The 12340-nt window shown below is 42.9% G+C and overlaps 1 protein-coding gene across 1 annotated transcript in view; it reads left to right on the top strand.

Moving 5' to 3' along the window:
• Window positions 1-11026, top strand: part of LOC311102860 (bifunctional glutamate/proline--tRNA ligase-like) — an 83830-nt gene extending 72804 nt beyond the window's left edge. The window contains exons 24-34 of the mRNA XM_084144308.1: window positions 3915-4124; window positions 4468-4540; window positions 4896-4975; window positions 5229-5330; window positions 6920-7075; window positions 7961-8158; window positions 8326-8499; window positions 9038-9198; window positions 9397-9475; window positions 9594-9658; window positions 10178-11026. Of these exons, the coding sequence (XP_084000434.1) occupies window positions 3915-4124; window positions 4468-4540; window positions 4896-4975; window positions 5229-5330; window positions 6920-7075; window positions 7961-8158; window positions 8326-8499; window positions 9038-9198; window positions 9397-9475; window positions 9594-9658; window positions 10178-10328 (1449 nt within the window). The 3' untranslated portion in view covers window positions 10329-11026. The remainder of the gene's footprint in view (window positions 1-3914; window positions 4125-4467; window positions 4541-4895; window positions 4976-5228; window positions 5331-6919; window positions 7076-7960; window positions 8159-8325; window positions 8500-9037; window positions 9199-9396; window positions 9476-9593; window positions 9659-10177) is intronic.
• The last annotated feature ends 1314 nt before the right edge of the window (window positions 11027-12340 follow it).

The following is a 12340-nucleotide window of genomic DNA, read 5'->3' as shown; positions in this document are numbered from 1 at the left end:
ACACCTGGATTGTGCAACATTTGCCCATTTATTGTTAAAAAAAAAATTCAGGTCTTGCCATAGATTTTCAGACAAAACTATAACTCGGCCACTCAGGAACATTCACTGTCTTCTTGGTAAGCCACTCCACTTTAGATTTGGCCTTGTGTTTTAGGTTGTTGTCCTGCTGAAAGGTGAATTCATCTCCCAGCAGACTGAACCAGGTTTTCTCTAGGATCTTTCCTGTGTTTAGCGCCATTCCATTTCTTTTTTATCCTGATAAACTCCCCAGTTAACGATTACAAGCATACCCTTAACATGATGAAGCCACCACTGTGCTTGAAAATATGGAGAGTAGTACTCAATAATGTGTTTTATTGGATTTCCCCAAACATAACACTTTGTATTGAGGACAAAAAGTTAATTGCTTTGCCACATTTTTTGCGGTATTACTTTAGTGCCTTGTTACAAAAAGGATTCATGTTTTGGAATATGTTTATTCTGTACAGGCTTCCTTCTTTTCACTCTGTCATTTAGGTTAGTATTGTGGAGTAACTACAATGTTGATCCATCCTTAGTTTTCTCCTATCACAGCCATTAAACTCTGTAACTGTTTTGAAGTCTCCATTGGCCTCATGGTGAAATCCCTGAGCGGTTTCCTTCCTCTCCGGCAACTGAGTTAGGAAGGACGTCTATATCTTTATAGTGACTGGGTGTATTGATACACCATCCAAAGTGTAATGAATAACTTCACCATGCTCAAAGGTATATTCAATGTCTTTTTTTATGTTCTTTTTTTTACCCATCTACCAATACAGTGCATTCGGAAAGAATTCAGACCACTTGAATTTTTCCACATTTTGTTATGCTACAGCCTTATTCTAAAATGGATCAAATTGTTTTTTTACCCTCATCAATCTACACACAATACCCCATAATGACGAAGCAAAAATTGGTTTTTAGAAATGTTTGTACATTTATTAAAAGTAAAAAACTTAAATATGACATTTACATACAGTACCAGTCAAAAGTTTGGACACACCTACTCATTCCAGGATTTGTCTTTATTTTTACTATTTTCTACATTGTAGAATAAAAGTGAAGACATCAAAACTATGAAATAACACATATGGAATCATGTAACCAAACAAGTGTTAAACAAATTGAAATATATTTTATATTTGAGATTCTTCAAATATCCACCCTTTGCCTTGATGACAGCTTTGCACACTCTTGGCATTCTCTCAACCAGCTTCACCTGGAATGCTTTTCCAACAGTCTTGAAGGAGTTCCCACATATGCTGAGCACTTGTTGGCTGCTTTTCCTTAACTCTGCGCTCCGACTCATCCCAAACCATCTCAATTGGGTTGAGGTCGGGTGATTTGTGGAGGCCAGGTCATCTGATGTAGCACTCCATCACTCTCCTTCTTGGTAAAATAGCCCTTAAACAGCCTGGAGCTGTGTTGGGTCATTGTCCTGTTAAAAAACAAATGATAGTCCCACTAAGCCCAAACGAGATGGTATGGCGTATCGCTGCAGAATGCTGTGGTAGCCATGCTGGTTAAGTGTGCCTTGAATTCTAAATAAATCACAGACAGTGTCACCAGCAAAGGACCCCCACACCATAACACCACCTCCTCCATGCTTTATGGTGGGAAATACACATGTGGAGATCATCCGTTCACCCACACCGCGTCACACAAAGCCACGGCGGTTGGAACTAAAATGTTCCAATTTGGACTCCAGACCAAAGGACACATTTCCACCGGTCTAATGTCCATTGCTCGTGTTTCTTGGCCCAAGCAAGTCTCTTCTCCTTATTGGCGTCCTTCAGTAGTGGTTTATTTGCAGCAATTGGACCATGAAGGCCAGTCTCCTCTGAACTGTTGAGATGTGTCTGTTACTTGAACTCTGAAGTATTTATTTAGGCTGCAATTTCTGAGGCTGGTATCCTCTGCAGCAGAGGTAACTCTGGGTCTTCCATTCCTGTGGCGGTCCTCATGAGAGCCAGTTTCATCATAGCACTTGATGGTTTTTGCGACTGCAGTTGAAGAAACTTTAAAAGTTCTTGACATTTTCTGTATTGACCTTCATGTCTTAAAGTGATGATGGACTGTTGTTTCTCTTTGCTTATTTGAGCTGTTCTTGCCATAATATGGATTTGGTCTTTTACCAAATAGGGCTATCTTCTGTATACCCCTCCTACCTTGTCACAACAAAACTGATTGGCTCAAACACATTATGAAGGAACACCTGTTAATTGAAATATATTCCAGGTGACTACCTCATGAAGCTGGTTAAGAGAATGCCAAGAGTGTGCAAAGCTGTCATCAAGGCAAAGGGTGGCTATTTGAAGAATCTCCAATATAATATATATTTTGATTTGTTTAACACTTTTTTGGTTACTACATGATTCCATATGTTTTATTTAATAGTTTTGATGTCTTCACTATTATTCAACAATGTAAAAATAAAGAAAAACCCTTGGAATGAGTAGGTGTGTCCGAACTTTTGACTGGTAGTGTAAGTATTCAGACCCTTTACTCAGTACTTTGTTGAAGCACCTTTGGCAGCAATTACAGCATTGAGTCTTCTTGGGTATGACGCTACAAGCTTGGCACACCTGTATCTGGGGAGTTTCTCCCATTCTCCTTTGCAGATTCTCTGAAGCTCTGTCAGGTTGAATGGGGAGCGTCGCTGCACAGCTATTTTCAGGTCTCTCCAGAGATGTTAGATCAGGTTCAAGTCTGGGCTCTGGCTAGGCCACTCAAGGACATTCTGAGACTTGTCCTGAAGCCACTCCTGCTTTGTCTTGGCTGTGTGCTTAAGGTCGTTGTCCTGTTGGAAGGTGAACCTTCGCCCCAGTATGAGGTCCTTAGCGCTCTGGAGCAGGTTTTCATCAAGGATCTCTCTGTACTTTGCTCTGTTAATCTTTCCCTCGGTCCTGACTAGTCTCCCAGTCCCTGCCGCTAAAAGACATCCCCACAGCATGACGCTGCCACCAACATGCTTCACCGTAGGGATGGTGCCAGGTTTCCTCCAGACTTGACGCTTGGCATTCAATCCAAAGAGTTCAATCTTTGGATTGAGAATCTTGTTTCCCATGGTCTGAGAGTCCTTTAGGTACCTTTTGGCAAACTCCAAGTGGGCTGTCATGTGCCTTTTACTGAGGAATGGCTTCCTTTTGGCCACTTTACCAAAAGGCCTGATTGGTGGAGTGCTGCAGAGATGGTTGTCATTCTGGAAGGTTCTCCCATCTCCACCGAGGAACTCTGGAGCTCTGTCAGAGGGACCATTGGGTTCTTGGTCACCTTCCTGACCAAGGCCCTTCTCCCCCGATTGCTCAGTTTGGCCAGGCGGCCAGCTCTAGGAACAGTCTTGGTGGTTCCAAGGCCACTGTGTTCTTGGGGAGCTGCAATGTTGCAGACATTTTTGGTACCCTTCCACAGATCTGTGCCTCGACACAATCCTGTCTCGAAGGTCTATGGACAATTCCTTCGACCTCATGGCTTGGTTTTTGCTCTGACATGCACGGTCTTGAATCTGTGTTTGAAATTCACTGCTCGACTAAGGGTTAATTGTATGTGTGAACTTATTTAGCCTTGGCATAGCAAAGGGGTTGAATACTTATTGACATTTCAGCTTTTCATTTTTTCTTAATTTGTAAAAATTTCTAAAAACATAATTCCACTTTGATGTTATGGTGTGACAGAAAATCTACATTTTACCAATTTAAAATTGACTGTAACACAAGAACATTTGGGAAAAAGTCAAGTGGTGTGAATACTTTCTGAAGGCACTGTATATGAAAGTGGTTAATGCCCCTGTTTTTTGTTTGTTTACCAGTCAATGTTTCCCTTCACGTCCTCACATGCCCCCCCCCCCCCCCCCCTGCCCCCCTTACCCTCAACTCTGCCCTCCGCCTTCCCTCCAGGTGATCACCAAGGCAGAGATGATTGAGTACTATGACGTGAGCGGCTGCTATGTGCTTCGGCCCTGGTCCTACTCCATCTGGGAGTCCATCAAGGAGTTCTTTGACCGTGAGATCAAGAAGCTGGGTGTGGAGAACTGCTACTTCCCCATGTTCGTCTCGCAGGCAGCCCTGGAGAAAGAGAAGTCCCACATAGCTGATTTTGCCCCAGAGGTGTGTGTGTCTGTGTGTTGGGGGGAGGTGGGTGATGGGTGTTCCTGACATCTTGTGGTGAGATGTGGTATCTATGCGTATCTACCCGGTCCTCACTTCTCCAGTGAATTGTGTGTGCCTGTTTTGGTATCAGTGTATGTGTGTGTTCCTGATGCCATTTAGTGGTGATATGTGGTATCAGTGTGTGTCTAGCCCTATTGGAAATCCTGGTCCTCGCTTCTCCAGTGATTTGTGTGTGTGTGTGAGACCACCATTTGTCTTTTTGACATGCTAGAGAAGATCTCCTTTTAAAATGATTTGACACATTTATAGTTAACTGTGTTTGTGTGTTTTCTGGCCTCAGGTCGCCTGGGTGACACGGTCAGGGAACACTGAGCTTGCCGAGCCCATCGCTGTCCGACCCACTAGTGAAACTGGTAAGAGACACACACACACACACCTGCCCGCCTTCTGTCAGACCGTAAGGTTAAACTTGATGCATTGAATATATACAGATGCTTTTCACTAGGTCTCAAAAGCTTTATTGTATGGATGTAAATCATGACATAAGTGCTATATTTTCATCCAAGACGCTCACCACTTCTATGCTGTCTCTCTTCCATACATTTATACATTTACTAATTCACACACTGACCCGTAGGGTTGAGCGGTATCCAGATTTTCATACTGTTTCTGTACCATTCTGGGGTAAACGGTAATCATGAATGTGCACACAAGGGGCGCCCCACTGACCCGTGTATTCTTCCTCTCTTTTTTTTTTTTTTTTTACAGTGATGTACCCTGCCTACGCCAAATGGGTCCAGTCCCACAGAGACCTACCCATCAAACTCAACCAGTGGTGCAACGTTGTGGTCAGTGTCCACTCCACTAATGATAATTGTCATATTCACCGTCATCGTTGGGGTCAATTCCAGAAGTAAAAAAATCAAAATGGAAGAGCCCAAACGTACTTAAAATGGAAGATGCCTAACCATGTCCAGTGTTTCCACTGTCTTTTGGCAGAACCCTTAAGGATAACTTAACAGAACGTATTCCGATTTTTACATTTTTTTACTGTTTCTCTCGTTTTCTCATTGTTTCTCGCTTTCTCCCTCTCTCCCTCAGAGGTGGGAGTTCAAGCACCCCCAGCCCTTCCTAAGGACCAGAGAGTTCCTGTGGCAGGAGGGGCACACGGCTTTCGCCACCAAAGAGGAGGCCACGGAAGAGGTAAAAAGGCCAATTTATTTTTAACTCTCCATCAGACTAGTTCTTACATTTCTCTCTTGAATGTTGAGTTTGGACTTGTCAGGTCTGGGGAGTGCATTCAAACAATGCTTAAAGTCAGACTCGGTAAGTCTAATTTACGTCATTTGTATTTATGAAATATCACTGCCGGAGCGACAAAACATACCCATGCAAGATGTCATAATGTGCTCTATTTGAGAGTTTTCAAGCGGCCGCTGGGCCAGCCACCCTTTAATCAGTCAGTATCAGACAGCTGGTGTTCTTGTTTGCTTGTAGCCTACAAGCATGTAGGCTACTCTACATTTTACTGCTTATACATCTTTATAATACAGTAATTACAATTTACATAGAAAAGTTCAACAAAATGGCTGCCTACTCCAGTGCAACAGTAGTTCCTTTATCTGCTTGATCTCTTGCGGTGCAAACACTTGACTTGAAATGAAGACCATCCGCAACTATAGGGTTGAATTACAAAATTAATTTGCCGTCAAAAGGTTGCAATAGTAAACTAAACATCCAATAGGAAAACAATTAGCCAGCTAGCAACTCCAGCAAGTGCATGAATGTTTATTTGGCTGTAGGCTAATCACCCACCTATTTGCAAGCAATGCATGTGTGGATCTAACATTATCTGTTTGCTAGCTAGCTAAAGTAGCGTGCTAGTTTGCTTCACCTACCAGGAGTAGACAGCGCTGGCTTTCGTGCTGAGGAGTCTAAAATATGGCTCAACTAGCAAGAAAATATTGTCATTCCCTTGCTGAATAAAAATCGCCCACAATTCCAGTTTTCATTTAGAAGCTCAAGCTAGCAACTTTGTTACAACAGACAGCCAGGAGCCAATATTATGAACCGTTACGACATGCATTTGTCAGCTAAATTACACTTTTATTCTGTATCACTCAACTCGAATTGATAATGAGTCTCTTTTGTAATTATAGGGATATAGCTAGATATGTGTATTGTTGATATGTTGAATGTTGCTGTAGTCGTGGATGGATCAGAGGAAAAGAGAGAACGTGCGTAAGAGAAATGATCAATAGGCCTATGCGTCATAATTACCTGGATAAATCTGACCTGCAATTTGTAAACAATGTTGCTGCACTTATAATTCATAAAACTGTCATTTTAATCACATTGAAGTGACCCAAATGGCAAATTCATCTTTAGTCTATATATACATTTAAAGATGTATAAAACCAGGAAAAAAAATTGACATTTTATTTGGGACTTAATGAGTCTGGCTTTAACGTTTTGGTTTTTTCTGTGTAAGTTGAATTAGGCACAGCTCAAGTATTTGAACGTTTACAGTCTTAAATTCAGTGTTTCCTCTACACTGGACTGGACTGGCCAAAATGGCTGCCACAGTGAACCTGTAGTTCATGGACCCTGCATCTCTTTTCCATGGATTCTGGGGATACATTTGAACTACATACAATTAGGCCTAATACGATACAATAGGTAGTTAGTACCTCCCAGTTTCAGAACATTATTCTCCCTAAACATACCTTTTAAACATCCCCCCTAGTATTTTAATAAATACTGACTATTTTTCTCCGTTTGCATGTGTCCAGGTGTTACAGATCCTAGAATTGTATGCACGGGTATACGAGGAGCTGATGGCCATCCCTGTGGTAAAGGGCAGAAAGACAGAGAAGGAGAAGTTTGCAGGAGGAGACTACACTACCACTGTGGAGGCCTTCATCTCTGCTAGTGGCAGAGCCATCCAGGTACACTTATAGGATGCCGCCACATTTGGATTTTGTTCCCAAGAATTACGGATTGAGACAGTAATTCTTTAATGGGAGTAGGTGTAAGCAATATGTAGGAAGGTCTCATAAAATAGCTGGAGCCTTCATCATAAGTGCTTATATCCATCACGTTCATTGACATTTTTTTTTTCATTTTTTTTTGTCATTTACCAGACACTCTTATCCAGAGCGACTTACATGAGCAATTAGGGTTAAGTGCCTTGCTCAAGGGCACATCGACAGATTTTTCACCTAGTCGACTCGGGGATTAGAACCAGCGACCTTTCGGTTACTGGCACAACGCTCTTAACCACTAAGCTACCTACCTGAATGAAGCGCATCTCTCAATTATTTGAGTCTGCAGCCTTGTCAAATTCAGTGCTTCCTCTATAATGGACTGCACTGGCCAAAATGGCTGCCACAGTGAACCTGTAGTTCATGGGCCTCACATCCCTTTTTTCATGGATGCTGGGGATAAATTTGTACTACGGACAATTAGGGCCGAATGGTTGATTTCTGATTTGTCCTATCCCTTTTCCTATCCCTTTGTAAGCAATATATAGGAAGGTCTGACTTTGGTTTGGTTTCCCCTAAAATGGTTAATTCGAACCCAAGGGGAAGAGGCCTAATAGCAGACTAGGGGAAACCAAACCAAAGTCAGAAGCTACTAATGCAGTTTTCTAAATCACAATGGAACACTATCAGCAAATCAACCTCTTAGGCACACTTTTAATGATGCTTAAGTAAATGTTTCCTCTTCCTCTCAGGGTGCTACCACCTTTCTATCATCAATTCATCAAATTGTGAAAATATTCATCATAAAATAAATGTAAGAAACAAGCTAAATGGTTCTCTTTCTCTCAGGGTGCGACATCCCACCACCTGGGCCAAAACTTCTCCCGGATGTTTAACATCGAGTTCGAGGACCCCAGGAAACCGGGCGAGAAGCAGCTGGCCTACCAGAACTCATGGGGCATCACCACCCGCACCATCGGCGTGCTCACCATGGTACACGGGGACAACATGGGCCTGGTGCTGCCCCCGAGAGTCGCCTGTCTCCAGGTATGTTTTGATTTACATTTTGATTTTACCTTTATTTTACCAGGAAAGTCTGTTAATAACAAAGTCTGAATTACAAATGACTGCCTGGCAAAAGGTAAAGAATTTCACCTTTATTGGCCCTAGTCAAATTGTATAACTCCGCATGTTCTCCTGCTCTTCTCTCCCAGGTGATCATCATCCCGTGTGGTATCACGGCCTCCCTGCCTGAGGCTGAGAAGGAGGCTATCCTGGCCCAGTGCTCCAAGTACCTGGCCCGGCTGCAGAGGGGAGAGATCCGGGTTAAGGCCGACCTCCGAGACAATTACTCCCCCGGCTGGAAGTTCAACCACTGGGAACTCAAGGTAAAACCACCACTCCTGGTCTTGTGTGGCTCAGTTTGTAAGAACTGGCTCTACAACGCCAGGGTCGTGGGTTCGATTCTCACTGGAGTCATACACTAAACATTTTGCACTCACTGTACTGTATGCCTCTTTGGATAAAAGTATATCTTAAATGGCGTATAATATTATTGTTATTGTATTACTCCCCAGAACCCTTTCTAGGGCCATTAGAACGTTTGCAGCCCTGTCTCATTCAGTGCTTCCTCTACAATGGACCGCACTGTCCAAAATGGCTGCCACAGTGAACTATAGTTCATGGGTCTCATGTAACTTTTCCATGGATGCTGGGGATAAATTTGTAGTACTGACAATTAGTTGATTTCAGAGATAAACTTCTCGTCAGTCCAATAATAAGTGTTTAATCGAAAGGAAACGTCTGCATCTCTATCCTCTCCCTCATTCTAATTCCATCTCTCTCTCCTTCTCTTTCTCTCTTGCTCTCCATCTTTCTCGCTCTCCACCTCACCCCTCCTTCCCTCCCTCCATCCCTCTCTCTCAGGGTGTACCCATTCGCCTTGAGGTTGGTCCTAAGGACCTGAAGCAGGGTCAGTGTGTGGCCGTGAGGAGAGACACGGGGGAGAAGATCACCCTGCCCGAGGCTGACACCGAGAAGAGGCTTACACAGCTACTGGAGGACATCCAGACCAACCTCTTCAAGAGGTATGCGTATGCTGATCCACACACACACACACACACACACACACCTACTGTAGGAAATCAAGGCCAACCTCTAGGTAACACACACAATCCCTCTCATTCGCGCTCTCTCTCTGAGCGACTGCACAGGTGCTAACGTGCACACACACACACGTGTGACCGGTCAAATAGTGTGACTAATATGCCTCCTCTTTGTCACAGGGCATCGGACGACCTGAACAAACACATGGTGGTAGCAGACTCTATGGAACAGTTCCAAAAAGACCTGGACCAGGGCAGGGTGCGTTACATTGGAATTTGTTTCTGTTAGATTCCCAATCTTCATCAGATGAATTGTTTCCATATCTGGCTGGCTTAAGTAATATAAACAGACTGACAAATATATTTGATAACCACAGATTGTCCAGATCCCTTTCTGTGGAGGCATCGAGTGTGAGGACTGGATCAAGAAGACCACTGCCAAGTAAGTCTCACTCAAGTATCACTCAATGACAGGGATGCATGCTAACATACAATGAGTATACCAACCCCCCCCCCTCCCAGCGATGCTGGCCCATGTTGACTCCAATGCTTCCCACGGTTGTCAAGTTGGCTGGATGTCCTTTGGGTGGTGGGCAATTCTTGATACACACAGGAAACTGTTGAATGTAAAAAAAACAGCAGCGTTGTAGTTCTTGACACAAACCGGTTCGCCTTGCACCTACTACCATACCCCGTTCAAAGGCACTTAAATATTTTGTCTTGCCCATTCACCCTCTAAATGGCACATATACACAATCAATGTCTGAAGGCTTAAAAATCCACCTGGATTCACCTTGTTCTTGATGTTTCGTTCACTCAGTGTACATTCTTATGATTAGTCGTGCAGTGCTTATAATCACATCAAAATGCATTATCTGCTCTAAGTGAAGTGTTACCAAATGTATAATGAAGTTCATAAAATCGGTCACCTCCACCTCGCTCTCTCTCTCTGCCTCTCCAGGGACCAGGATCTGGAGCCCGGTGCCCCCTCCATGGGTGCCAAGAGCCTGTGTATCCCCTTCAAGCCCCTCAAGCCCCTGCAGCCGGGTCAGATGTGTGTCAGCGGCAAGGAGGCCGCCCAGTATTACACCCTGTTTGGCCGCAGCTACTAAATACACAAATGAAGGGTGGATCTCAATAGTCTTAAGTGGCTTCCTCTCCTCGAACTGGGATATGAGAAAGAAGCAGACAGGTGAAAGAAAATACTTGTGAACAAAGATTTGTTTTCACCTATCCTGTGATTTTCGAATAAGCAGAGATGGAGGAGAAGAAACAAGGAGAGGAAGTCAATTTAGACTATTGAGATTTACCCAGAGTGAACACTTTGTAGTGTCTTCCTTTTGACCCTAACCTTGCAATGGTGGCCCAGCTCCTCAAGAGTGACAAGACACTCTCCATAGTCAGCTATTTTCTCCCACTACACCCAAATGTAACAAAAAAGCCCTTTTCTTTTTATACCACATGACACAATCTTTATATGTTTGTCCCTTTCTTCCTCCCACCCTGACTTATCTCAGGACCTTTTACAGGTAGAAAGATGACCTGGTACTCAGGCAAGACGTTTCAGTATCTACCCACTAACTGAACTGATATCGTCGCTATTGGGGGTGGATTATAGGTGGGTGGTGAGGGTTGACTCCTGGAGGTTGTAGCCACTAGCCACATTTGTCCTGAGTACGAACTCATAGGAATACTGCTTACAACATGGAATAATGAACTGTCACATACATGTAATTACCTATACTGTACTCTTGAGTTCCTCCAACGCAATTCTAGAACTTGTCTATAATAAAGGGATTCTCAACTTCCACTGTATAGGCATTATCATTTGTCGTGGAAATTCTAATCAATAATGAGGAGAGGCAAGGTCAATCACCAATCAGAATATTACTTTATTCAAAACTTATTAAAAAGGCAGCAGGTTACACCACCCACACACGTGAATGGAGTGAGTGCTCTGCAATAATGAGGCTGGCCGAGAGCTCTGACCTACAAAGAATACAAAGATATTTTATAGCAAAGATACACCCTATCAGTCTACATGACAAACAGCAGATGTGTGGAATGAGTCAAAAGGTGAGACTTGATATATGAGAAAGTAGTATCCCCCAGCCAGATAGCATGTGCTGTGAAGACTGTTCTTATTGTATGGAAATCAGAGTTTGGCCCCCAAGACAAGGTTCCTCTCATCATTATCCATACCTGAGCCATCTCTCCATGGTACCTTACATTACACAAACACCAACTAATTTAATGGAATGCATGCTGTAGGTTTTATCACCAAACCATGCATAAATCAATTGTCAGCTCCAGATATCCTTATCTCGAGTAAAACCCATGTCCTTGACCACACACCTAGACTAGCTGCAGGGAGCTTTTGTTTTGTTCAGGTGCAGACAGGACAGAAATATCTGTTTTATGCAGGTGTGGAAAAGTGAAACTGTCCACTTTTAAGAGTTTTTATTCACATTACAAATTAATCAGTGATTCCTGAAATTCTGAAGTCAGACAATCAAGTTTTATTTTGCTATTGTAGGCTACAGTAATTTTTACCTCAATATAATTGTGTACTGTAACAACATACACAATAATGTTCCAAATATATGATTTACTGGCAAAGCTATTAGAATAAACCGCATCAATATTTGCAGCCATATGATAATAGTCTATCCAGGAGCTGATCCGTCGTCAGTATTGTGTATTCATTCTAATGTTAAGGTGAAGAATTTGAAGAGAAAGCTGAACCGGGAGCAGCACTGCCTTCCTTTCAGTCCTGTCCGTATCGACATGTTTCAACAATGCACTCAAATCGAAATGAGCCGCAAAGGACACATGAACATAGACGGTTGTATTAATGGCTGTATGCTCCTTGCTCAATGGATTTATAACCTTCGAAATTTCATTTTTTCCCCCATGCAGAACCTTCGAGAACTTTATTTTTATTTTTTGCCACGCCTGGAGGTCGTCACTTGTCATAAAGCACCTATCGGAAAGCTCCATGTTTTCTTGTCTCATATTGTGAATGATATTAGAGTGAAGACGCACTTGTCTACGGAGCACTATTCTATTCTCTACAGATCAAAGCACATTTCCCTATGGAATAATGGTATTCTATTTTACTAAA

Source organism: Coregonus lavaretus (assembly GCF_964263955.1).
Source record: "Coregonus lavaretus genome assembly, chromosome: 27".
Lineage (NCBI taxonomy): Eukaryota > Metazoa > Chordata > Actinopteri > Salmoniformes > Salmonidae > Coregonus > Coregonus lavaretus.
This window is presented reverse-complemented; position numbering and strand designations above follow the sequence as displayed.